This window comes from Macaca nemestrina, chromosome 4 (assembly GCF_043159975.1).
Source record: "Macaca nemestrina isolate mMacNem1 chromosome 4, mMacNem.hap1, whole genome shotgun sequence".
In the NCBI taxonomy this organism is placed as follows: Eukaryota; Metazoa; Chordata; class Mammalia; order Primates; family Cercopithecidae; genus Macaca; species Macaca nemestrina.
In genome coordinates this window covers 182,853,025-182,877,457 of record NC_092128.1, presented here as the reverse complement: position 1 = coordinate 182,877,457, position 24,433 = coordinate 182,853,025, and the positions used below count along the sequence as shown (strand labels likewise).

General features: G+C 42.7%; 1 protein-coding gene across 1 annotated transcript in view; it reads right to left on the bottom strand.

Moving 5' to 3' along the window:
* The window catches only part of LOC105472614 (Purkinje cell protein 4), a 62,026-nt gene extending 38,322 nt beyond the window's left edge, over nucleotides 1-23,704 (bottom strand). The window contains exon 1 of the mRNA XM_011726007.2: nucleotides 23,556-23,704. Within this exon, the coding sequence (XP_011724309.1) occupies nucleotides 23,556-23,564 (9 nt within the window). The 5' untranslated portion in view covers nucleotides 23,565-23,704. The remainder of the gene's footprint in view (nucleotides 1-23,555) is intronic.
* Between the last annotated feature and the right edge of the window lie 729 nt (nucleotides 23,705-24,433).

The window sequence follows — 24,433 nt, the reverse complement described above, 5'->3', positions numbered from 1 at the left end:
TTGTCTTGTGCCTTTATTTATTACAATCTCTCATCTCCGCGCACGGGGAGAATACCCACTAAGCCCCGTAGGGCTGGGCCCTACACCACCAGCTGCCGTCTCTCATTGATCCAAGGTGCTTCACAGAGCACCAATTCCCGACACATCTGGACCCTGCAAGGTCTTGCACCTAGCATCTGCCTGGGTTGATGAGGAAGCCCCAAGGCAAGGGGTGGAGGTGGAGGTGATTGATGTGGGCAGGAGATGACATGCTGTTACTGTGCACATTGCCTGAAGTCTGCAGAGCCCACGCTGAGTCAGCCACCCACGGGGGTCCTCAGAGAGGGCCTAGTGACACATGAGAGGTGTCTGACTCAGCACATAGACATGACTGGGTGACTTTTTTTTCCTTCACTAAGTTGCAAAATCAAAAACAATCCCTTCATATTCAATACCCTGCTAGTTCCAGGTGAATAACTGGACTTAGATCCATTTCTCTCTGTACTTTACGCTTAGAATGGACATAAAGATATGTCTGACCATATGTACGCTACAGTTAGGAGCTGCACAACATCATTAATACCTAGGTCTTCAGTTCAGGGCTTGAATAGAAAATGTGCTGGCATCCCGAACATCACTAACAGTCCCACAAACAAATTCTTTTGAAAACAAAAAACTCGATTACTTCTCAGTCTACTATTCTTCCTTGTGAAATATATTACAAAATCACAGTGTTCCTGAAATCACCACCACTGGGTAAGGCAAACAAGGCATTTCCCCTGGTCACAAAATTTAAGAGGCCTCCAAGCAACTCAGTAATCAAAATAAATCATAGGTTAATGCAATATTTTTCAAATAAAAAGTATTGCAAAAAGTCATGATGAACAAAATATTAAAATTTTGGCAGAGCACGGTGGCTCACACCTGTCATCCCAGCACTTTGGGAGGCTGAGGTGGATGGATCACCTGGGGTCAGGAGTTTGAGACCAGTCTGGCCAACATGGTGAAACCCCATCTTTACTAAAAATAAAAATTAAAAAAAAAAAAAAATGAGCTGGGTAGGATGGTGAACACCTTTAATCCCAGCCACTCTGGAGGCTGGGACAGGAGAATCGCTTGAACCTGGGAGGCAGAGGTTGCACTGAGCCGAGGTCGTGCCATTGCACTCCAGCCTGGGCAACAAGAGCGAGACTGTCTCAAATAAATAAATAAATAAATAAATAAATATTAAAATTTGAAATAGACAGGATCGGAATTACTGATATTTCCTTCTGCCTCGGGCTTCAGTGTGTCTCAACCCAACTCTAGTCACCATGTCTCCCTGAAGTAAGGAAAAGATTGGAGAAACCCAATAATTCCAAGCTTTCAGAAAATTATTCTAATATAGTCATTGAAATCTTTTCATTCCATCACGGGCCGTGCCTGGGCCGGAAGGACTCCTGTTGTGGTTTGGAGAGTGTTTGTAATACGACTTCTAGAATGCTTCAGTGGAGGGTCTCGCTTCCAAACTTTGGTGTCCATACCCATAAAATCAGTGTGCTATTCATACGTCAGTAAGAAGCCAACTCACCTAAACCTGTTTTATCATCATCGTAACCCAGCACACGAGACAGATCATGCCTATTTGGGAAATAATTCAGCCCAGTACACTTTGTTCCATCTTTAGGATAAAATACAAGTTCCCATTAAAAGACACTTATTTTTCACTCCAGAGGTTGAAGAATATGAAATGTGAAATTCCAGTTGGTTAAATTTGGGGTCCAAACTGCAGTCTAATAATGTTTTTTTCTGAATATATGCCTCTAGCATTTAAAGTAGGTAAATCTGTATTCACTCTAAGAACTTGGTTTGATATTTAATTTGGTGAGATATGGTTGGACTGGGGGTCACCACTTTTGAAGACCCCTAAGCGTTAGGGAACAAGAAGGCTTCTGAAGCTGTCAGGGTCCAGGTCATCCCCTAATTTCTTAGGGTGCCATACACCCCTCCCTTTCTTTCCCATATCCCCAGTAGACTCGCCTATGTGGCCACCAAATATTGGAAAGAGCTTTATACATGAGTCTGGCTTTGGCAACACTAGAAACAGACAATCTTCATGCAGCCAGGTCCACAGGGGACAAGGGACAACTGGACCCACAGAGGCCCCTGGCTCACAGAGGCGTTCCCTCTCAGCTCTGTGATCAAGCCACGCAGGGATGGAAGTGAAACGGGCTCTCCCAGTCCTGCTATCAGCCTCTCACGGCTACTGCCCAGGAAAACTTCTCTAGTTAAAGGACTGCGGTGTTCCCCAGGCTAAGAAGTAAAGATTATTTTTTAAAGTGAAACGGAAATTAGGTACATTTACCAATGTGCAAAGCTGTCAGCAGAAAAAGTCACAGGTATAGAGTCAGACAGGTACCCAAACTCAGCCAGGGCAGGGGACAAACTCCTGGACTGTTCGTGTTTGCCTTTGCTGAGTCAGGCCCTGGGCTAGGCCCGAGGGTCCCAAGCAGAAGGGACCCAATGCTCCCACTTTGGTGGCTCGTAGCCTGGAGGGCCAGGCAGAGAATAAAGCAACCATCTCAGTGTGGAGGGGAGGAGAGCTGAGACCCAAGAATGATTGACATCACGGGCAGTGGGGAAGTCCCCTAACTCACACTGCTGTCAGGTCTTGAGGGAGGTGTGCTAGCCACTGATTGTCCCCACCAGCTGCATATCACTGGAGAAATTGCTCATTGAAGTCTCAGTCCCCTCCCTGCAAAAGAAAAATGATAATCCATGCATCCTACTGGCCATATCTAAGGGACCTGGACCCAGCAGCCATGCTCTCCCCACCTGTCCATCAACGACAGCGTTTACCACAAAACCCATTGTTGAGTGATGTTAAATGGGTTGTTTATCTCTATGAAAAGAGAGAAAGTATTTGTTCCTAAGTCCTCTTTAAAATTTTGCCCCCTGTTCCCAACATCTGACTTTTGTTGGCCCCTGTCTACCACGGAGCTGCTGCGATTCTGCAAAGGAAGGAAAGTAAATCCTTCTTCTTCTCATGGTGGCTTGAAAGCTCTTGTTAGCAGGTACTACTTAACACCGTCTATCCCCCGGTGATGTATCTTCTCTTAAGTTATTTTTCTCCACAGTGCTGTCTTCTTTTTGTGCTGTAGCATCCTGATATCAACACTTCTAATGGTTTCAGGGCTTTTAGCTCCCCTGGAATGGCAGCATCTCGACAAGCAGTTCCCTAGATGGATCATAAAAAAGGGGAAAAACACAAATCTGCATATCTTTGGTATATATGGCACATGAGGACCATGAAGTTTCAGATATTGCATATCCCTCGCACAATTAATACCCCACACAGGAGAGACACAATGTGCAGGACTGCCTCCGTGACCCCAGTTAGCCCCTCTAAGGGTTTCTTGTCCCCTTCCTCTGAATCATCACGTTGATAAAGAAACAAAAAGGCCTGTTACCATGGTATTATATTTAGTGTTATTTTGACAAAGGCTAACCAGGCTCTTAGATGATCAGTCTTTAAATGAACAGAGGAGCAAAGCCACAGAGATTGCACAGTGAAATGGTGTCAACAGCCAGGCAGGTAAGCAGGTAGCTGATGACTGCTTGGGACCACCTCGATCATTAAGTACATGGATTCTCAGGAACATTAAAGACCTATGATTAAAGGCAACTTCAAAATTAAAGTTGCTGAATTTGTGTAAAGAGCAGAAGAGACTTTTATGCCTACATTTTGTGATAGAGACGGAAAAGATTTAATTTCTCGCCGGTGATATTTTTAAGTCATCTGTAATTCTCCTAATAACATTCCAAAAATTGAGCATTAATTTAATCCCTAAAGGTGTAGAAAGTAATGTCAAAAGAAAACTTCAGATGAAGGTTTTTAAAAAAAAAAAAAGTTGGTTAAAAAAAAGTGATGGGATCTTCAATGACAAATGCATTAACCTTTCTAATTCCTCCTCTCTTTCATTCTCACCTCTGGAAGACCCAAAGGCTGAAATTCTGCCTCAAATACTATGTTGTATTCCTATCATTTTTTATCCTGACCTTTATGGCGAGAGAATTAATTAGCATCACTGCCGTTTAGGCAAAGCATTTATAAAGGTACCACCATTTTCAGGTATCCGTGATTTATTTTATTGGAATTAATTTTATACTTTTTTCACAGTTATATTTTTAAAATTAGCATTTTCTGCTTTAAAAATATCTTCTTTGTGCCAATTTTCATGTTGAAGTACACTGTTTTCTATTTGCAAAAGTACGGTATGGCCGTTGTAAAATTTTTGGAATGTAAATGCGCAAGGAAGAAAGCAAAAAGACACCTACAATCCAACTAATCAGAGTGAATCCATGTTAATACTTCAGAATATTTTCTTTCCATCTTCTTATAGGTGGACATATATATAGTCTCTCTTTTATAAAAGCAACCACATGTCATATGTATAATTTCATAAAGGTATACATTGCAACTTAAAAAGCACAGTCATTATTTAATGACTTCTGTGCGGACTCTTCTAACTTCACAGATTTCACAGTGAAATGTCCAGCCCACGCTGCTGAGTTCATTTGGAATTCCCCCTGACTTTTCAAATCTTACGTATTTCATACCTGCCAAAAAAGCCACTTGTCTATTCAACTTGGCTCAACAAAGACTCATGGTGACGACTTGTGTGTTGCTGTCAGTTTCCTGAAAATTAATATCATAGAAGGTTCTGAATGGTCCTTGATGTTGGGCAGAGCTACTACAACTTTTGCAGTGTGGTGGGCTGAATTTGGACCTCCACCTGCAATTCACATGAGGAAGTCCTAAACCCCAAGTACCCCACAGTGTCATCCTATTGGAAGATAACATCTTTGCAATCAAGTAAAGAAGAGTTCATTGGAATGGGCTCTAATCAAATAGGACTGTGTCCTTATTAAAAGGGACAATTTGAACACAGACATGCAGAGGGAAGATAGGGTGGACACACAGGGAGAAGACGGCATCTACAAGCCCAGGAGAGGGGCCTGGAGCAGACCCTCCCTCACGGTGCTCAGAAGAAACCAACCCGGCAGACACTATGATTGTAAACTTCTGGTCTCCAGAACTATAAAAGAATACATTTCTGTGGTTTAAGCTGCCCTCAGACTAATTAATACATTCAGACAGCAACATAGGAAAGAACAGACTTATCCACAGGGGCTGATAGAAGGACGCTCAGGAAAGAAAGCCGGGCACAGGCCTGGCTCTGCAGGCTCTGAGGCCTGTCCTGGCATCCTGTCCCAGAGGAGGGGGAGGGTGCCTGGCTTTGGGGGAAGCCCAGGACACAGGGGAAGGCATCTCCTTCAGTGCTGCTTAGGTGTGTGCCCTCTGCAGGGGGAGTGTGACTCCACGGGCATGGGCTGAATTCCACCTGAACCGCAAACCACATGGAGGTAGGACACTGTCCCTGGGCTTAGAAAGAAGAGATGTGTCCTCCCTCAACCGCATGCCCAGAACTGTTTCTCCAGCCCCAAGCCAGAGGTTTCCCCAACTGCCAACGTGATGTCCTTCTCAGCCGCCTTGTGAGGGCAGCACCTGGCAGAGGGACGAGCTGTGGTTGGAGTAGAGGGAGGGCAGCTGGGAGCTCCGCTGGGCCTCAGGCTCGCTCCTGGGCCTCAGGCTTGCTGCTGGGCCTCAGGCTCATTGCTTCTTAGCAACCAACGCCTTCCACAGCCCTGGCTCCCCCAGGACTACGTGGTTGAATAGTCCCCTGGAGCAGGAGCAGGAGCAGGTGGTGCTTGCCGAGTGTCAGTTTGAGAAGGAGCAGGACAGAAACTCATTTAAAGGCTCTGGCTGAGGCTGCTGTTCAGAATCAAAAGCACTCCCATTCACTGAATGCCCTCCCTGCAGTCAGAGATCCTGGCAAGATTTATAAGGACCAGGAACACAGGTCACTCTGGTGTCATTTTGTTACTTTTCTATACTTCAGCTATTCATTATAAAGTAACATTTATAAACTGTTGCACTATGAGATTTAATTGACTTAAAAGCCGATATGATCATGCTGTTCTCAAAACGGTGTAAATACCTTGCGTCGTAATTGGGCTTATTTTTATTTAAGGTGTGCTGGTGAAGAATGTGGGCTCCAGGGCCAAGGGTAGAAAGAAAGGACTGACCATAAGCACACAAAGAAACTTTTTGGGTGATAGAATAGTCTCTCTCTCTCTCTCTCTTTTTTTTTTTTTTTTTTTTTGAGACAGAGTCTCCTCTATCACCCAGCCTGGAGTGCAGTGGCACGATCTCCACTCACTGCAACCTCTGCCTCCTTGGGTTCAAGCGATTGTCCTGTCTCAGGCTCCCAAGTAGCTGGGATTACAGGCACATGCCACCACACCCAGCTAACTTTCATATTTTTAGTAGAGACAAGGTTTTGCCATGTTGGCCAGGCTGGTCTCGAACTCCTGACCTCAGGTGACCTGCCTGCCTCAGTTTTTCAAAGTGCTGAGATTACAGGTAGGAGCCACCATGCCTGGCCAGAATAGTCTATATCTTAATTATAAGACTGCATATGTGTCAGCTGGGTGTGGTGGCTCACTCCTGTAATCCCAGTGCTTTGGGAGGCCGAGGCAGGCGGATCACTCGAGGTGGTGAGTTTGAGAACAGCCTGACCAACATGGTGAAACCCCGACTCTACTGAAAATACAAAATTAGCTGGGTGTGATCGTGCACGCCTGTAATCCCAGCTATTTGGGAGGCTGAGGCAGGAGAATCACTTGAGTCTGGGAGGCGGAGGTTGCAGTGAGCCGAGATCGCACCATTACACTCCAGCCTGGGTAACAAGAGAGAAATTCCATCTCAAACAAAAACAAAAACAAAAACAAAAACCTGCGTATGTGTCAAAACTCACCAAACATACAACTAAAAGGGGTAGATTTTACCACATGTAAATTACACCTTAATAAACTTAACCTCAAAAATAAGTGTGCTGGAATCCTACTACCCAGGTAATCCCAGCCCTGGCCCCCAGCAGCTGTGTGGCCCAGTTCAGGTCACTTGACTTCTCTGAGCCTCAGTGTCTGTTTTTATTAAATGACAATAACAGTATACCCACCTCTTTAATGTGTGAGAACTAAATGAGATTAAAATGCTCATGTTGCATGGGTCTGGTCTCTAAGAAAAATCAGAGAGCAAAATAATGGTAAAACAGGCTTAAGAAGAGATGTTTCTCCTTTTTTTTTCCCATTGTATTCAACTTGCAATATAGTGAAGGTAATGAAGAAAGTGCATTGAGCTCACAGTTGAAAGACTAGGAGTAAATATGGCTGAATCACCACAAATAAATGATTCCGCTCCTCAAAGCCTCGGTTTCTTTATCTGACCAGTTTCTTTTTCACGGTGAATTAAAATAAAATGAAATACAGAAAATATGTACCTCATATGAATGTTAAGAGACTCCAAACAAAGAATACTCATAGTTGTGTCATTTTTCTCATGAAAGGATGCAGGCTCTACCCGTGTTATTAAGTTGTTCATTTCAGCTGAAGTTTCCTGGATCTCTGATTCCAACGGATACATTTTGTGTGTTTCATACAAATCACAGCTCATATTTTTTCCAGAAAGGGAAGATACAGGAGGAGGGTGCGCTGATGACAAAGAAGAAATGTGGACGGAAGACCAAGAGAACCCAGTGGCCCTGCTACAAGGTGTGTGCATCTGCCCCAATCAGCAGCCTCTCCCCAAGCCAGAGGTTGGATCAAAGGGGACAGGAATCAACATATAAGCACCTCCATTTATTCCAGCTACAGTCAAATTCACATGCCCCCAACCCCACCCCACCAAGTCACCCTTGGAAGCCCCATGGATCTGTAGGGTGCTAGGACAATCCATAAATGTGGGGGTCTACCACCTTCTGCATCTGAACTGCACCAAAAGAAATGCTTCTCCATCCACCCCACTTCTTTTATTGCCTTCCTGAATTTGTGTTGAATCCTTAGATTAGTCTCAGAATAAAGACGGCTGGCATATGAGCCAGATGCTAGCCAGAGCAGCTGCTGTCATTAGAAACAACAACAACAAAACAACAACAACAGTGGGCTCTCGGACAAAGGCAAAGAGACCCCAATGTTTATTACAAGGTTATATTCTCACAGTCTATGTAGAAGGTGCCAGATTGAAACAGTACAGAGGAGAATAGAAGAGATTCGATTTCTCTCCTCATCCCTAGAAGTTATGGCTGACCAGCCAGATGCTAAGAGTAACAGAGGGTGGAAAACTGTCAATGAAAGATTAGTGTAATGACAGAAACTGAGCTGTGCCTGTAACTCACCCATTTAAGGGCAAGTCTTTCTTATACAGATGATTAAGGGGGAAAACCAACAGGCAGGGCCAGTCTTCTAGAACTAAATGAAACTGACGATGTAATCATTTCAAGAACACTAAGGATGCCTGCCTGTCCCTCCGAGGATGATGTGGTTCTTCTAGCAATTTTGTACTTCAAAGGCTAGGGAAGATGACATGAAGTCAGAAAACTCACATGGGGTCTTCCTGGATTACAAAAACTGGCCACAGAGAAAGACACATCTTTCCTTTGCTTTCAGCAGTAATGCCAGCTTTCCATTCCCCCAGTCCTCCCCAATACAGCTGGTAAAATGCCATGCCAGGTGTACTCAGATAAAAGCCAAAGAATGACCAAAGACCACAGAATGAAATGTCGCAATAGCTGGGAGACTCTTGCCCTGCCAGTCCCTTAGCAGTCATCCATCCTGAATGATCTCTCATCATGGCCACACTGGCTCTGCCACGGTTGAGCCACGCATAATGTACTGCTGCACTCAGCATCCTCATCAAGTGAACAAAAAGGTGTGAGAAAGAAAGGACACAGGCCAAACCCACTGTGATCCAAGAGAAGCCCATATTTAGAGCTGAGCGAATAGATGACACCTCCAAGTTCGGTAAAGATGTTTTGCTTTCTTTGCACCAAGGCACAAGGCTCTGTCTGCAAATGCAAGCAGCTATGTTTTTTCAGTCACAGTAACAACAGCTAAACACTTTCATGGAAACAAGCCTACTATGAGGTGGCTATTACCTTTATCCCGACCGGATGGAGAGAAAACTTGAGACACGGAGAGGCTTAGGAATATGCCCAAGCTTGTTACAGCTACGTGAGGGGGTCAGGGAATGGAATTGGAGTCTGAGCAGATCGACTTGGTAGTCTGAGAACTTGCCATTTCATCTTTCTGGTCTAGAGGGGGAAAGATTGGCTTGGAAGATGGAAAACCTGACTTGGACGCCCCCTTTCTGCTGTCAACAATGCAGACGTGTTATGCCTCAGTCCATCTGGTTGCAGAGTTGGAACCATGTTTCCTGCCCTTTCTTATTTTAAAGCAACATTGTGGAAATGTAGGACATCGCACAAGACTCTGCATTTGAAAATAGGTGGGCCATTTTAGGAAAAAGACGGGACAAATGCATTTCACATTGTCAGGGAACTCAATAATGCATCACTCAGGGTGCCGTGTCTGCTGTGATGTCAGAACCGCAGATGTACGTTTCATGCATCTGTGAGGACAGGACTCTGGGACCGTGAAAACAGTTCTTGCTTCATAATTCACTCTCCAGGTGTCTCAACGTGTTTTTCAGGTGTTTAACTGGCTTCCTAGACCCCCATGCAAACCCTCTTCCTGTGGAGGCTGCTGCCACTGTTCCTGCAATGACTTCTTGCGATGGAATGCACATGTGTAGTTCATTCAGCACTGTGTGCTGCTAAACATGTTTCTCCAACAGTGAGTGTCCCAAGCTTCAGAAGATGGAGATTTTCTTTTTTGGTGTAATAATAAACAAACAGCCAGGCTTTTTCCCCCTCAACATTCAACTAGAACAAAAATAGCTTCAGAAAACAGTAGAAGCCTGAGGTTGGATACTTTTGGAAAAAGGGAATGTTTTGTCCTAAATCAGCTGTCACAGCCCAAGAAATGATGGAGACTCAGATAAGAAGACAGGTAAAAGTTATATGGGCCATTTGATCAGCTGCTCTCTGCAGAAGTGAAAATTCTACTTTCCCCACAAAAAAAATGCACACTACCAACAACCAACTCAGTCTAACAGCTGTGCCTCCTTCATAGTAGATATTTGTTCCATATTTTGTTTCAAATTCCTTTGAAATCCAGAAGGACTTAATTGACTGTAAAATAAAACCCAATTCCAATTTAAACATTGTTTTCCAGAGACGAGGCACTTACAAATGGCCAAAGCTCACACCACCAAATTACTTCCTATCTGCACATATTGATCCTGGAATTACTAAGGTAGATCTCTTTATTTCCAAAGCCCTGTTTGCAAAACTGTTTCTTTAATTGAAAAAGCCTAGTACATCTGCATTCTGTTCCCTCTGGACATACTCAAGAAGAGGAAGTGAGGACCAAAGACTTGATAGAAAAATACTTGGGACAAAACTGGCCAGTAGATGCTTTCACCTGGATAAACAACCAACACTCAGTAAAGACAGTTGGAATCAGAACTCAAGGACATGTGCACACAGAGTTTAGCATTTATATGGCTTTTAAAAACACACACATACATATATGTATGGCTTCAGACATTGCAAAGATAATGGAATTATGTTTCTTCAGCTCTGCCTCTTTTTTTTTTTTTTCCCCCATTAAAAAGCAATTGGGATGCTTCTCATTTTGACCCAGGACTGGCCTCACTGGAGAGTGACCCGTGTGGTCCAAAGGGCCCACTCTCAGAAGGGCCCTGGCTTGGTCTGATATGTTGCTGTTCCCATCTTCAAATTCTAATCAATGTTTAACAAGGGGCATCATATCGATTTTTCATTGGGCCCACAAATTGTGTCACTGGTCCTGCCCTACTCCCTGTCACAGGCTTTTATGGATGTCCCAATGCTGAGCTACATTACCTCAAACGAGGCTGAAGGCAGAGGGGGCCAGGAGGGAGCGTTACAGAACTGTGGTGTGTTTTTAAATGGCCTCACTTCTGCCAGCATCTGCCTGACTCTTCAGCCCGTATCTCTTTTCCTTGTTGTAATACTAATAGGACATTAAGGAGCCAGAGAAGGGGCCTCCAACACCACTGCTTGTACCTCTGGAGTTACATTTGGCGGCATTTATATTTTGTCATGTGAAAATTCGAAATCCTCATCCAAAATGCAACTGTGGGGGAACTCTCATAGGAATTTCAGCCAATTCTGGCTCCCAACAAGAACTCAGCAAAAAAGTGATGACATGGAAATTCATAGAATAGTGCCTGAAAAATGAAATGAATCATTTTTAAAGATGGCAAAGATGGAATCTGGATGAAAAATAACTATGAACTTGAAGGAGGTATTTGGTGGAGGTGCTTGACAAATTGCTACATCTATTTTAAGAAATTTTCTTGGCTGGGCATGGTGGCTTAATGCCTATAATCCCAGCTCTTTGGGAGGCCAAGGCAGGCAGATCACTTGAGGTCAGGAGTTTGAGACCAGCCTGGCCAACATGGTGAAACCCCATCTCTACTAAAATTACAAAGTTAACTGGGTGTGGTGGTGGGCACCTGTAATCCCAGCTACTCGGGAGGCTGAGACAGGAGAATCACTTGAACCCAGGAGGTGGAGTTTGCAGTGAGCTGAGATCATGCCATTGCACTGCAGCCTGGGCAAAAAAAGTGAAACTCGGTCGCAAAAAAAAAAAAAAAAGAAAAGAAAAAAAGAAAGAAAGAAAGAAAGAAAGAAAGAAAGAAAGAAAGAAAGAAAGAAAGAAAGAAAGAAAGAAAAGAAAAGAAAAGAAAAGAAAAGAAAAGAAAAGAAAAGAAAAGAAAAGAAAAGAAAAGAAAAGAAAAGAAAAGAAAAGAAAAGAGAAAAGAAAAGAAAAGAAAAAATTGTATTCAAGAAGAAGTAAAATATCCCACATTTCTGAGGTGTCGAACATTTCCAGAAATGATATTTGAGATGTGGCACAGTATTATCTAGATATTTTGACAGGGCTTAAGCATATGTGAGAACAGAGTTATAAATATAGGGTTGAGCCCACTCCCTGAACAAGCTTCAAATAGAAGACAATAATATATTGGTTAATAAGCCGCTAGAAGTTCTGAGATACAGAGTGCAATGATACTCTACCATGAGCGAGCACGGACAGATACTCTCACAAAGGGAAATTACAGACATACCTAAATCCATGTACACAGTTCTCACAATAGGAACATATACATTTTATAACCAACCAACATGTGCACTTTCAAAAATGTAATTGACTGTCCTCATTAATCTCTTTCCAATACACAGGAGACTTTTCACTTTTAAAGAAAGATGTAACAAGTCCATACAGCCCGAATATTCATTGACATGGGTGAGAAAATGTCCAACATGTTTAAAGCAATTTTTATCACCAGGCAGTTCGGAATTAACTACAGTATCATAATGGACATGTATCTGTACAATGAGCTTGAAGATTGCTAAATTCTCACATGGCTCTAAAATGTATGACTTCTAAGACTCACAGAGTGCTGTCATAGTGCTATTCTTCAATCAATGTGTGCTGAGCCCCTACTTGTGTAAGCCCTGGCTGCTTTGGAAAGGTTACCACTGGCAACTCCTTTCCTCTCCTTCCCAGCCGTGAGAAATGGCAAATTAACCCATGCATCCTGGCACTTGCTTTATACAGAGATAGGCCTGTAGCTCTGCATGGACACCAGAGTAGAGTTAATTTTATGTGATTCTGTCTCCCCCTACAAGTTCTTTAAGGGGTAAGGACCACGTCTTATGGATTCTCCATCAATGTGAGTTCAATGATACAACGCTGGGAAGATGAAATGGTATAGAAGAAGACATTCTCTCTCTCTCTCTCTCTCTCTCTCTCTCTCATCACAATCTAGAAGAAAAAAAGAAATGTGACTACAAAATTTGTAATAACTGATTATACATGCAACAGTTTTGGCCATAAAAAGGGTCACCATTTTCTGGAAAAACGTTTTCTAAAAATGGTATATGTTAGGGTTCAGAATGCTCTTTCTCATTCAAACAGAACCCTAGAGAGTAAGCAAGGCTTGAAAGTGATTGGTATAACCTCGAAGTCAAGAACACTACCAGGCAAAACAAAAGAAAACTTTGCCAACAAGGGTCTTGTTTCTTTGATTGTTTTGTTTTTGTGTTTGTTTTTGTTTTGAGGCAGGATCTGGCTCTGTTGTCCATGATCATGGCTCACTGAAACCTCCACCCCCTGGGCTCAAACCATCCTCCCATCTCAGCCTCCTGAGTAGCTGGGACTACAGGAATGTACAACCACACCCGGCTATTTTTTTTTTTTTTAATTTTTGGTAGAGATGGGGTTTTGCCATATTGCCCAGACTGGTCTCTAACTCCTGGGCTTAATCAGTCCTCCTGCCTGGGTCTCCCAAAGTGCTGGGATTACAGGAGTGAGCCACCATGTCCAATAAGGGTCTTAATGAAACATTCCACAGGGTAGCATTATGAACATTTCTCAGCTTCTCCGTGTGTGATGGGATGGGAGGCTGGGGGTATCAGGGTGGAAGCTGGAATCCCTAGAAAGAGAGTGGAAGACCTGGTGAAGAAAAAAATGGCTTTGTCAAGATTTCTGCGGCTATTCTTTTTTTACTCAAGGCTAATAAAAATATTCAGGACAATTTTAATTTAATAAATTACTTGTGCAAACCCTAAGTGGAATTCCCACAGGTTTAAAAGAAATTGGGTTGTATCCAGAAAATGACAAATGGAATAGGATGGAAAATGTGGAAGGGAAACTTAGGCTTTCTCTCAAGAAGTTCTGTGATTTTGCACAAGATTCATTGTTGGACACTCAGTCCCCTATTTTAAAATGACCACTTTGAATGAAATGGCAGCAATGCCCTTCTCTGATTCCCTGAATTCTAAGTGGAACTATAAAAATTGACAGTCTTTCTCAAGGTCAACAGTCCTTAAGCAGGCTGATGCCAACTCAAGGAAGGGCAGAACCACCATTTTCAGTGGCATAGGTTGTTCACAGCACAATTCCAAGAGGTGCTGTTGGCACAGACTACAGTGTCAACGGCACCTCTGGGGTTGTAAGGTGCTTCACTGTCACAAACACTCATGGTAAAGAAGATTTCTTTAGGATTTCTATTTATATTTGTGTAGGATCTAAGATCAATTTAAAAATTAGGTTTCATTAATAGCTAATATCTGGATTGATACTGACATCACTTGGTGGGTAGAAAAGAGTAGGAGTGCCACAATTGGAGATTGTCCCAGACACACTGCCTGTTGACTTGCTCTCAGCATATCATCACATGATGCATTGCAGTTCCTTGTGTTCCGTTAAGAGGATTTATAGGTTATACAATCTACCTTTAAGTAAACTAATCTTCCTGCAGTAGGTAAGTGGCTTTTAAAATTTCCTATACAGTCACAGGCCGCAACATAGATGAACCTTGAAGACATTACGCTAAGTAAAATAAGCCAGTCTCAAAAAGACAAATACTGTATGATTCCATGCATATGAGGTACCTAAAGTAGTCATACTGATAGAGGTAAGAAATAGAATGGGTTTGCCAGGGGATAGGGGCGGGGTAGTGGAAAGTGGTTGTTGAATGGATGCAGAGTCTTGGCTTTGAAAGATGAAAATGTTCTGTGGACATGTTTCGCAGTGTAAACATAATTAATATAATTAATACTGCTGAACTGTACACTTAAAAGTGGTTAAAATAGTAAATTGTATGTCTTTTACTACAATTGAAAAATTCTGCATAAAATCATAGACTGAAAATAATACTAACACCACCAGCACAAACACCAAGGAAACAATAGAAACACTAACTAAACCTTCTATTCTTAGGATGTCTTCACGGGCATCAATACAAGCTTAAAAACCTCAGCCATCAAATTAGACTCAAAAAGAAGTTCAGTTACCAAAAAGTCTATTGGAATTAGATTTCCATACCCTTCCTTTAACAATTAACTCTTACTATATTAGCATATTAGCATGTATACATAATTGTAAAATCAAAAAATATTTGTTGTGTATACATGGTCAAATTTTTTTCCTATTAGGGTACACTATCAAAAACTTCAGAATATTGATATGCATAATCATTGTGGACACTATTCCATTGTTCTGTTATGGATCTTCAGGAAGATTGAGAAGATAGTTCTCAGAACATTGATATGTTAAAACAGACAGTTGTTAGAGCAATGACAGTTGTGGAAAGTCATAGAAGGCAAGAGGACAAAATTACGTCAAGTCACCCTTCATTGTTTTAAGGAGAAGATGTCACTATGGCATAATGATTTGAAGTTTTGCTTCTTGCTATTTCTATCTAAAACTCTCTAGAAGATGCAGAGATAAGATCTGTAAAGGAAGGCTCCACACCATCGCCCGTCTTGAACATGGGCAGGTTTGTGGCAGCGCCAGTGTCTGTGTGCATGCTGTCACCCTTCAGAGATGAGGAGACGAGCACCCAGAATGCTGTCACACAACCACACTCAGCTTGAAATTTGACCCATTCATTGCATCAGAGATTTGTCTGCATACCAAAAAAAAAAAAGTGAGAAAATTTACAATTTGAAAAAGAAAACGCTAAATACAATTGGTCATTTTGCTGAGCTCATGAAAAAAAAAAGTGATATTTTTCTAACAACTCCTAATGAAACAGTGGCTATTATTTAATAAAGAAATTGCATACAGTAGTTCCTCCTTAACCTTCCTTGGTTTCACTTTCTGAGGTTTCAGTTACCTGCTCTTAACCACAGTCCAAAAATATTGGATGGAAAATCCCAGAAATAAACAATTCGTAAGTTGCAAATTGCACTCTGTACTGAGTAGCATTATGAAACCGCTTGCTGTCTGAGGACATGAAACATTCATTTGTCCAGCGTATCCACACTGTCCACACTACCTGCCCGTAGCCACTTAGTAACACTTCTAGTTATCATCATACGGAAAAAGCATAGCATGCCTAGGATTCGGTACCACCCACACTTTCAGCCATCCACTGAGTGTCTGAAGACAAGGGGAAACTACTGTACATAAGAATCATAAATTTTAAAGCAGGTGTAATCTTTTAACTAGCTTTTTAAAAAAATACTAGAACTTGTATTTTAGTATTAAAATATTATAATACTAGCACCTGATGGACAGATGTTTATATATACATATTTTAAGATCTTGAAAGAAAAGGAAGAAATTATATTATTTCTCCCTCTTGTGTTTCCTTGTTATATTTTTACTCTTATTTGGTTAAGACACATGTTAATGGGTCTTGTCAACTTCTGGAGTCCTTTTTTCAGAGGTCGTATAAAATTAGAATAACCATTACTTCATTCGATTATTGACCAAACCACAGGTGTGCTGCTATGGGAACAGATGACTGTGTCTTTTGTCATGACACTATACCACAGACCTGGATTGTTATGCCAGGAATAGCGTGATCTCAAGCCAATCTGGATCCCAATTTGCTATCAAATCGTCATAAATAATATTTAACATTCAAAAGTTGTCTTTCGAACTACGAGGCAGAGGTCTGACTCGTGTATGGCTAGAGATGGTGTAGTCTCATCCAAGTCCAAGACTGTCCTAAAATAGAGGGCAGAAACCTTGAAGAGAGGGACTCCCCTGCTCTCTATTCTAGCTCCTTTGTGAGGAAAATTGCCTTATTTGAATGGTTGGAACAGTTCACAGCTTTTGCTTCCTTGCCCTTAAATGTTCAATTTGTGGATGATTACCTTCCTGCTTTATGAGTCTAATTTGTCTTCCTTTTATTTATAAAATGGCAGGTTAAGAGTAAAATATAAAACAATGGCATTTAGTGGGTGATTGATTTTTCTACCGGCAATGTCATAAATATGGGCCAAGTGTTTCCCTTTTAGAAATGGAACGAGCAGTAAATTCAGTGAGATTCTGAAGCATAAATTTAGAGCTCTTCATGAAGCATAAACAACATACAAGCAGACCCATGCCTGGAATGGGTGGCTTAAGCTAAATTGTTCATGTAGAATGACCCCAACATGAATGTGGCGTTTATAGGTTTGAGCCATTGATGACTGTGGCAAGCTTGCTTTGTTTGTGGCATAAAACAATCCGTTATCGAACATTCCCATATCTATACCCAAAAAGCACCTGCGCCCAGGTGATGGGAAAACGTTTCTGTATTCATCGTTCATATGGCACCTCATTTGAAAGATGGGAAGAAGAATGGCAAATAGTTTATTCCTGGGGATGACAGGGTGCACCTGCAGCAAAGACTCTGACAGATCAAGCAAGATCGGTTTTGGTTTTATTGGAAAACACCATGAAAGATACTCTTTCCTTTAATTGGGGATATTAAGTCCACACAGTCACCAGGTGCAATTTGGGTTTGAAGTTCAACTTTTCCTAATAGAGAAGGGGTCAAAATTAAGCAGGAACATGTGTTTCCCAGGGCTGATGATTGTAAAGAGTTGCCGTAAAACTTGTTTCCCCAGTCATGCATTTTATGAAGAAATGCTGAGGGGTTAAAAAGTCTCAGGTTTTCCCTTTTGAATTTTGAAAAGCAGAGATCCTATCAGATTAATCACACAAGGATATGGACGTGCAATTCAGTTTCGAACTCCCCAAGAAGAGAAATTTGAATCCATCCCTTTTTGCATATAAATTTGCATATATTCCTGTTTCAAATATAAATTTACTAAAATATTTAAATATTCAAATATCAATTATTTATGTTAACTAATGAGTATGCTATTAAGAATTAATTTTAGGTGATAATTAAACTATTTACTTGCAATAATATGCAACTTGCTTTCCACGTGCTAGATATATTTTACCCTCAACAATATGCCAGAGTTTACAACTGGGCTGATGGTGATTGGGCACTAGGGCCTATATCACTGCACGTCTGCTTAGAACTCTCCCTTGTTCTCTTCTAATCACAGTTAAATTGGTTTTCTGTTTCAATACAGCAAACCATTTTCCACGGGATTCACAGGCTCTGACTCTCTGGCTAGTCTCTTTTGTTTGAATTTCATTGAGCTTATCTGAAGTGAGTTAGTCTCAACGGAGACAACACAGAAACATGAGATATTAGAATTGTACGTCCCTCGCTCAGTTCCCATATTTTCCCTGACATTTCCCCAAATGCCACGAGTTCCTTCTGTTGAGATTCTTCTTAGTTTTTCTCATTTTCTTTTACTGTCACGAGAGCACTTGTGTTGTGTATATAACAATGCACCCATTTCCCACATTAAAGGATTTAAATAGCAAACACGGGTTTCAAACCAGGAGTAAAGAACAAAAGACGGAATACATCTTTTCCAAATGTATCCCAACCACAAGCCTCAATATTTAGAAAAGAGAATGCCTGGCCTATTGATGACAGCAACTGATAAATCCACATCCCAAAACTTATTTATTCATTCAGTAACTGGACATTTACCAAGTGCCAAATCAGCAGTCAGGCTTGTAAATGACATAAAATTGTCCCTGTTGGGAAGTTCACAGTCTAGGATGCTTCTAATCAATACTATGCAGCCTATAATACTTTAACAGCATGGTTTTTAATGTTGTTTCATAAAAATATCATTCAATATAACATAAACCTGTATGCATGCATCCCCTAAAATTCTTCTTTTATCCCAGTATGAAGACCTTTCTAGAAAGTCATTCTAAATTAATGAAAAGCCCCAGGGTTAGTCCTGATATTATCTGTGTGTCCAAATAGTTCAACGTGACCAGTGGTCTAAGAACAGAAGGATCACAGACAAATTGTGAATGCCTTCCCCCGATCACATCTCTAATGAAGCACTGAGAGTAGAAAATAGAAATTTTTAAAATAACACAGGCCGGGCCCGGTGGCTCACACCTGTAACCCCAGCACTTTGGGAGGCCGAGGTGGGCAGATCACCTGAGCTCAGGAGTTTGAGACCAGTCGGACCAATATGGTGAAACCCCGTCTCTACTAAAAATATAAAAATTAACTGGGCATGGTGTGGGCACCTGTAGTCCCAGCTGCTCGGGAGGCTGAGACAGGAGAATTGCTTGAACCCGGCAGGCGGAGTTTGCAGTAAGCAGAGATCACACCACTGCACTCCAGCCTGGGCTACAGAGCGAGACTCTGTCTCAAAAAAATAACTAACTAACTAACTAACTAACTAAATAAATAAATAAATAACACAAAGAATGTGTTCAGCATCAGTTTAAGAAAATTTCCATTACAAAACCACATGTTTTCTTTTCATCTTGATCACACTACTTCACTACACCTTTAATAAAATCTATAGTGAGTCGTTTATTTTCTTTTTGAAAAAAAATATACATCTTGCATTGTGTCATTCTTACAATTCAAAAGGGAAAACCTGAGACTTTTTAACCCCACAGCATTTCTTCATAAAATGCATGACTGGGGAAACAAGTTTTACGGCAACTCTTTACAATCATCAGCCCCGTGAAACACATGTTCCTGCTTAATTTTGACCCCTTCTCTATTAGGAAAAGTTGAACTTCAAACCCAAATTGTAACTGGTGACTATGTGGACTTAATATCCCCAATTAGAGGAAAGAGTATCTTTCATGGTGTTGTCCAACAAAACCGAAACCGATCTTGCTTGATCTGTCAGAGTGTTTGCTGCGGTGCACCCTCCAATGGGGTTATAATTACTTAAGAAGTTGAATTGTCATTTGACCTTCTGTTGCTGGGTTTTCCAGACCATTTGCAAAACCCACATTTTACACAGTCACCCTCAGAATCTGTGCTTAACAACTGGTCTAAAACACACAGCTCCTTACAAATCTAATCACCCACCCATTAGCATCTGTTTGAGTTTACTCTTATATCATAAGAAGCTCAAAGCTGTAATCTTTCTCTTCTTAGGCTCTGCTTCTTTTTAACATTAGTATCTCCACTGGGTAACCATGATAGTCACCTATGTAAGCCCCAAACCACTGTTGTATGATACTTTTAAATCAGTGGCAAAACATTTTTTTTTAAATTCAGGCTTATTCTATGCCCTCACCTCACGAGTTAACTGCATGTAAGCCTCCCGTTTGCAATCTGTCAAGAAAAATGCCATTTACAGCTTTCTTCTTCCTTTAGAGATTATTGTATGTTTTAACGTATGCATTAAATTTGACATTGATTCTGTTTGGGTGCTAAGAACAGACATGCGTATCTAAAGATTTGCCCTTCAATGTCCTTGGTGTTGTTCAAACCATGCCTTTGATGGGCATCGTCTTTCGCTGCGGCCAATGTCTGGACGAAAGAGCGAGCCACGGGCCTGGCACTGAGTTGCACTTTCCTGTCCACACCAAAGAAAGAAAAGAGCCCAGCCCGTGACCGTGAAACTCGGGGTTACAAAGAGGCTTTTCCCAAAGGGGTCTCGAGTCCAATTAATAGCTGTCATTTGATTATGTGACCTGGAACGTCTCCAACCCGCACCCTAAACAGGCCAAGGGTGTCACGTTTTTAAATTCACACTCCAGATGTTCGTCCTTATGCCTTCCAACCTTGCCCCCGGCTCTCCTAAATGAGTTCTTTTGAAAAGCAACTTAAAAATAGACACCTAAAGGAGAACACGGGACTGACTGTCATTACTGCAGGAACTCTTTTTTCAAAGCTCTTTTAAGTGACTAAAGAAAGGTAATCATTTTTCCTGTGCCTGGGTGAGTACGATGAGGGAGAAAGCATGCACCTTGTAAACTGAGGCTGTGGTGGTTAGGATTTCTGATCCAGCTGATAGACTTCAGCCTGCATTCTGATCCCTGCTACATTCTCTTCCAATTCATCTCATAGATTGCTGCAGGCACATCTGACATATTTTAATACTGAAATGTAAATCAGACACCCCCACTAACCACCTCCTCTCTCTCACATTACCCTAAATTTGGACTTTACTTTCCTCGTTGTACTTTACTTTCTTGAGCTGTTCTTTTCTATCGCATGCCATTTTCCCTAAAAAGTGTTGTTACAGGAACTAAAGAAGACGTCCTGTTGCAAAGCTGCCCAGTTTAAAGCCAGTTCGAGGCTCCCTTTGTTGCTCCATCTTTCCCTTAAAGGCGGGGAGGCCTGGAAGTGCAGAGCAGACCCCGGGGAGTATATGACACTTTGGGGTCCTCTCCACCCAGCAGGCTCACCCACTGGCCCGGGTAAGCAGCTAATGAGCTCCGGAGTCTCTACAGCAGGCACTCAGCCCTGGCGCTGCAGCAGGCACTATTGCCCACCAGACCCCAATCAATCCTAAGGTCAAGGAAAGTCTGGCAAATTCCATTGCTCTGGCTTTCTTTGGTAATTAGTCACACCCACAAGTAAATGATGATCTGAAAGCTATTTCCACCTGAGAGTTATTAAAACTAGAAGCCACATTTAATTCATCCAACCAAAGAAACCCCTTGAGGGGCGCCGTGAAGGGGGATCCAGTTCTCTACCCAGAAAGGAGCTTCTGTTCCACTTTATTAAATATTTTAAGCAGATTTGAGGTTTAGTCAAAGGACAAATTCCTGCTCTCCAAGGAGCACACGCCCAGGAACGTGGAGATCAGCCAGGAGCGGTGGCCACCCTGGTGGTCAGAGGGAGGGGGCCTCATGTGATGTGAGGGGGAGAAGAGGGCAGGAGGGACGATGAGGCGCAGGGAGCTGGGAGGGGTTTTGTGAGCAGCAAGGGGAGGCAGAAAAGTGGGATGCGCCTCTTGTGTGCTTTTATCCACATGAAAGGAACTAAGGCAAGAGCTCTGTAAGAACCTATCATGTGTCTGATAAGTGCCAGGACAGGGTGGTGACTGCAGAGCTGCCCTGATTACATGTTCAGCAAGAACCAGGCTGAGACCCTAATCACAGGTGAGCTCTGGAACACACGCTTTCTCCCTGGAGACCTGCACTGTTGAGTGAGCCCAGCAGAGCTGAGCATCCTGGGGAGTTCATGAGCACTTTGCTGCCCAAGAGCCTCAGCAAGAGATGGCATGACTGAGCCAGAATCCCAGGATAGCTGACTTGATTCAAGAGGCCACCCCTCAGTGCTGTGCTGCTTTCTAAGTCCTTCTTCTATAGGAAACTCTTATTGAATAAGTTGTATATGAAGAAAAGCCATTCCATGCAGCCATCCCTTCTTGTTGTAAGCAAGGTGAGCCGAGGTGGACATAAGAGCTTCTGAAATATCTGTAGAGTCCAGCAGAAAGCCCCTCCCCCTAGCCTGTGGGAAATGGAGGTCTCATCCTTATCATTCCATCTCTATTTCAGAGCCTCAACTTCTTTCTTTCTTTCTCCTCGCCTCCCCTCTCCCCCTCCAACCTCTGGCATCCCCGCTGTTCAGCAAATTCCATACACATTTAGACATCAAGATTCACCTGGCGGTCAACCACCGAGCACTGAATCAGCCCAAGTCTTGGCTCTATTGTTCATTAGCTGGTAACCTCGAGCCACTTAGTTCCCATCTCTGTGCCTCAGTGTCCTCATCTGTCAATTGGGAATAATAATGGTGCCCACTGCACAGCATTATTGAGAGGTTCAAAGAAGGTGACAGGTGTGGAGAGAGCCTGACACTGTCGGCACACAGACTGTTAGGCAACTGTTAGCTGCTGTCATAGGTACCGTTGGTAGTGGTGGTGGGAGAATTCCCACCTTCCACCCCACAGTCGGTCTCTCCCTGCCTCAAACCCTTGGCTCTGCCCCAAACCCCATTTCTAAGTTTTATAGTGCTTTGCTCTTCTTCTTGTCATGTTTACATCAAAAATCACCCATCAGAGAGATAAAAGCAAGGAGGAGGCATTTTATTTCTGAAGTTGTTAATTTTACCCTAGACTTCCAAGAAAAGAATCATCCATCTGTCAGAAAAAGACAGAGAAGATAAAAGATCTTTAAAAGTAATTATTTAAGTGCCAACCAAGAGGAAATGAAAATGCATTTGGCTCGGTTATCAAGCTGAATTAGAGAATGGTGTTGTACCACCACTAATCTGCTTCATAGACGAGAAAAAAGGAGAAGATGATTTTTAAAAAACAAACGTGCTGTCAGTTGGCCCCAACAAAACACATTCTGTATAAACATATTTAGAGAAGTGACTTTGGATTTGCAAAATTGTAGCTCCCCTTCTGCCAGGGCCGCCTCCGGTCTCAGAGCCACAGATCTATACACATGGATGTTTCCCAGCTCCTACTACTGTTTGCATTTCTTTCCCTGGTGCTCTGATTAACTGCAGAGATAGTTTGTACAACCGGGCCATGAAATGCTACCCCTCGGCCAGCCCTCTCCCCACCTCGTCCCTTCCCTTCCAAGGCTTGCGTTCACCAGAAGACCACCTGCCCACTCACATTCTGGAAGGTGCCACCGCGGGAATCATGCAAAGATACACATCTTCATAAGAGAATAAAACAATTGGCTTTCTCTTCTGAGCTCCAAAACCCAAAGCACTTTTCAAAGTCACAATTCAATCAGAAGCAAACAAGGCATCCCTTTCTCTTCCTCAGGTTAATTGTAAAAGTTGCAAACTTAACCAATTTCTGTACTGACCATTCAAACCAAGAGATCAATCCTGTCAGTCCTCCAAGCAAAGAATTACAGGATTAATTTGTTCCTCAGCACTGCTAAGCCCCTCACATTTCCTGACACTAATCCTTCAACGGAGGTCCCTTCTCACTCCTAAGTTTCCCTCTACAGGTCGAAGCATCACTCACCTCACTCATGTTGGCTCTAACTCAACAGCTCAGTCCCGCAGCTCAGCACAGAGAACACTGCTCAGGGGTCGCTGCTCCACCGGTTCTGGCTTTTCTCTTAAAAAGAGCTGCCCGGTGGCATCATGCCTCCCTGGAGCCAATGAAATGCATTCACCTGTCTGCAAGCCCGGCCGGCATCTGAGAGCAGCAAGGGCCACCTAGTGGTGAAAAAGAGAACGGCACGTTCGGTCACTGCTCCAAATTCCGCCAGGGATGGAAGGAATTGCTCGAGTTCTTTAAAAAGTAATGCACTCCAGCTGGGCAGCAGAGAGAGACCCTGTCTCTTTAAAAAAAAAAAGAAAAAAGTAAAAGCTAAAGTTTCAAAGATCATCACAGGGATGCCATTGTGCGTTTTTCAATGAGTGCAAGATTTACATGCATGAAAAATACCTTTCAAAGGTCAGTGGGAAGGATTGTTTTTCTAAGGGAAAAGGAGTTCTGCAAACACCTGCGTGTTTTCTGCTGCTGCAAACACTGGCTCACGCACCTCCAGGTTTTCCCAGGAGTTGTGTTTCCCTTGCCCTTTATAACACAAAACTCAGCCCAAGGACTTTAATATCTCTGCTCTCTCACCCTCATCCCAAATCTGTGGCCCTGCTTGTACCCTGAGCTGGAAGGACAAGAGCAGATGGACTGGGATGTGGGGGTCCGTCCCCACGACTTCTACAAGGGAGGAGAGTGGCTCCAGCAGCCTTACTGATGTGCACTCCTCACAACCACAGCGGGGCCAGGAAGGAGCCTGGGCACTGGCCCTGGCCTGGTTAAAGGTCTCCTTGCCTCAGCCCTGTTCAGCCTTTCTGGGAAGAGATTCCATCCTGTGTTCAGTCCCAACATAGTGA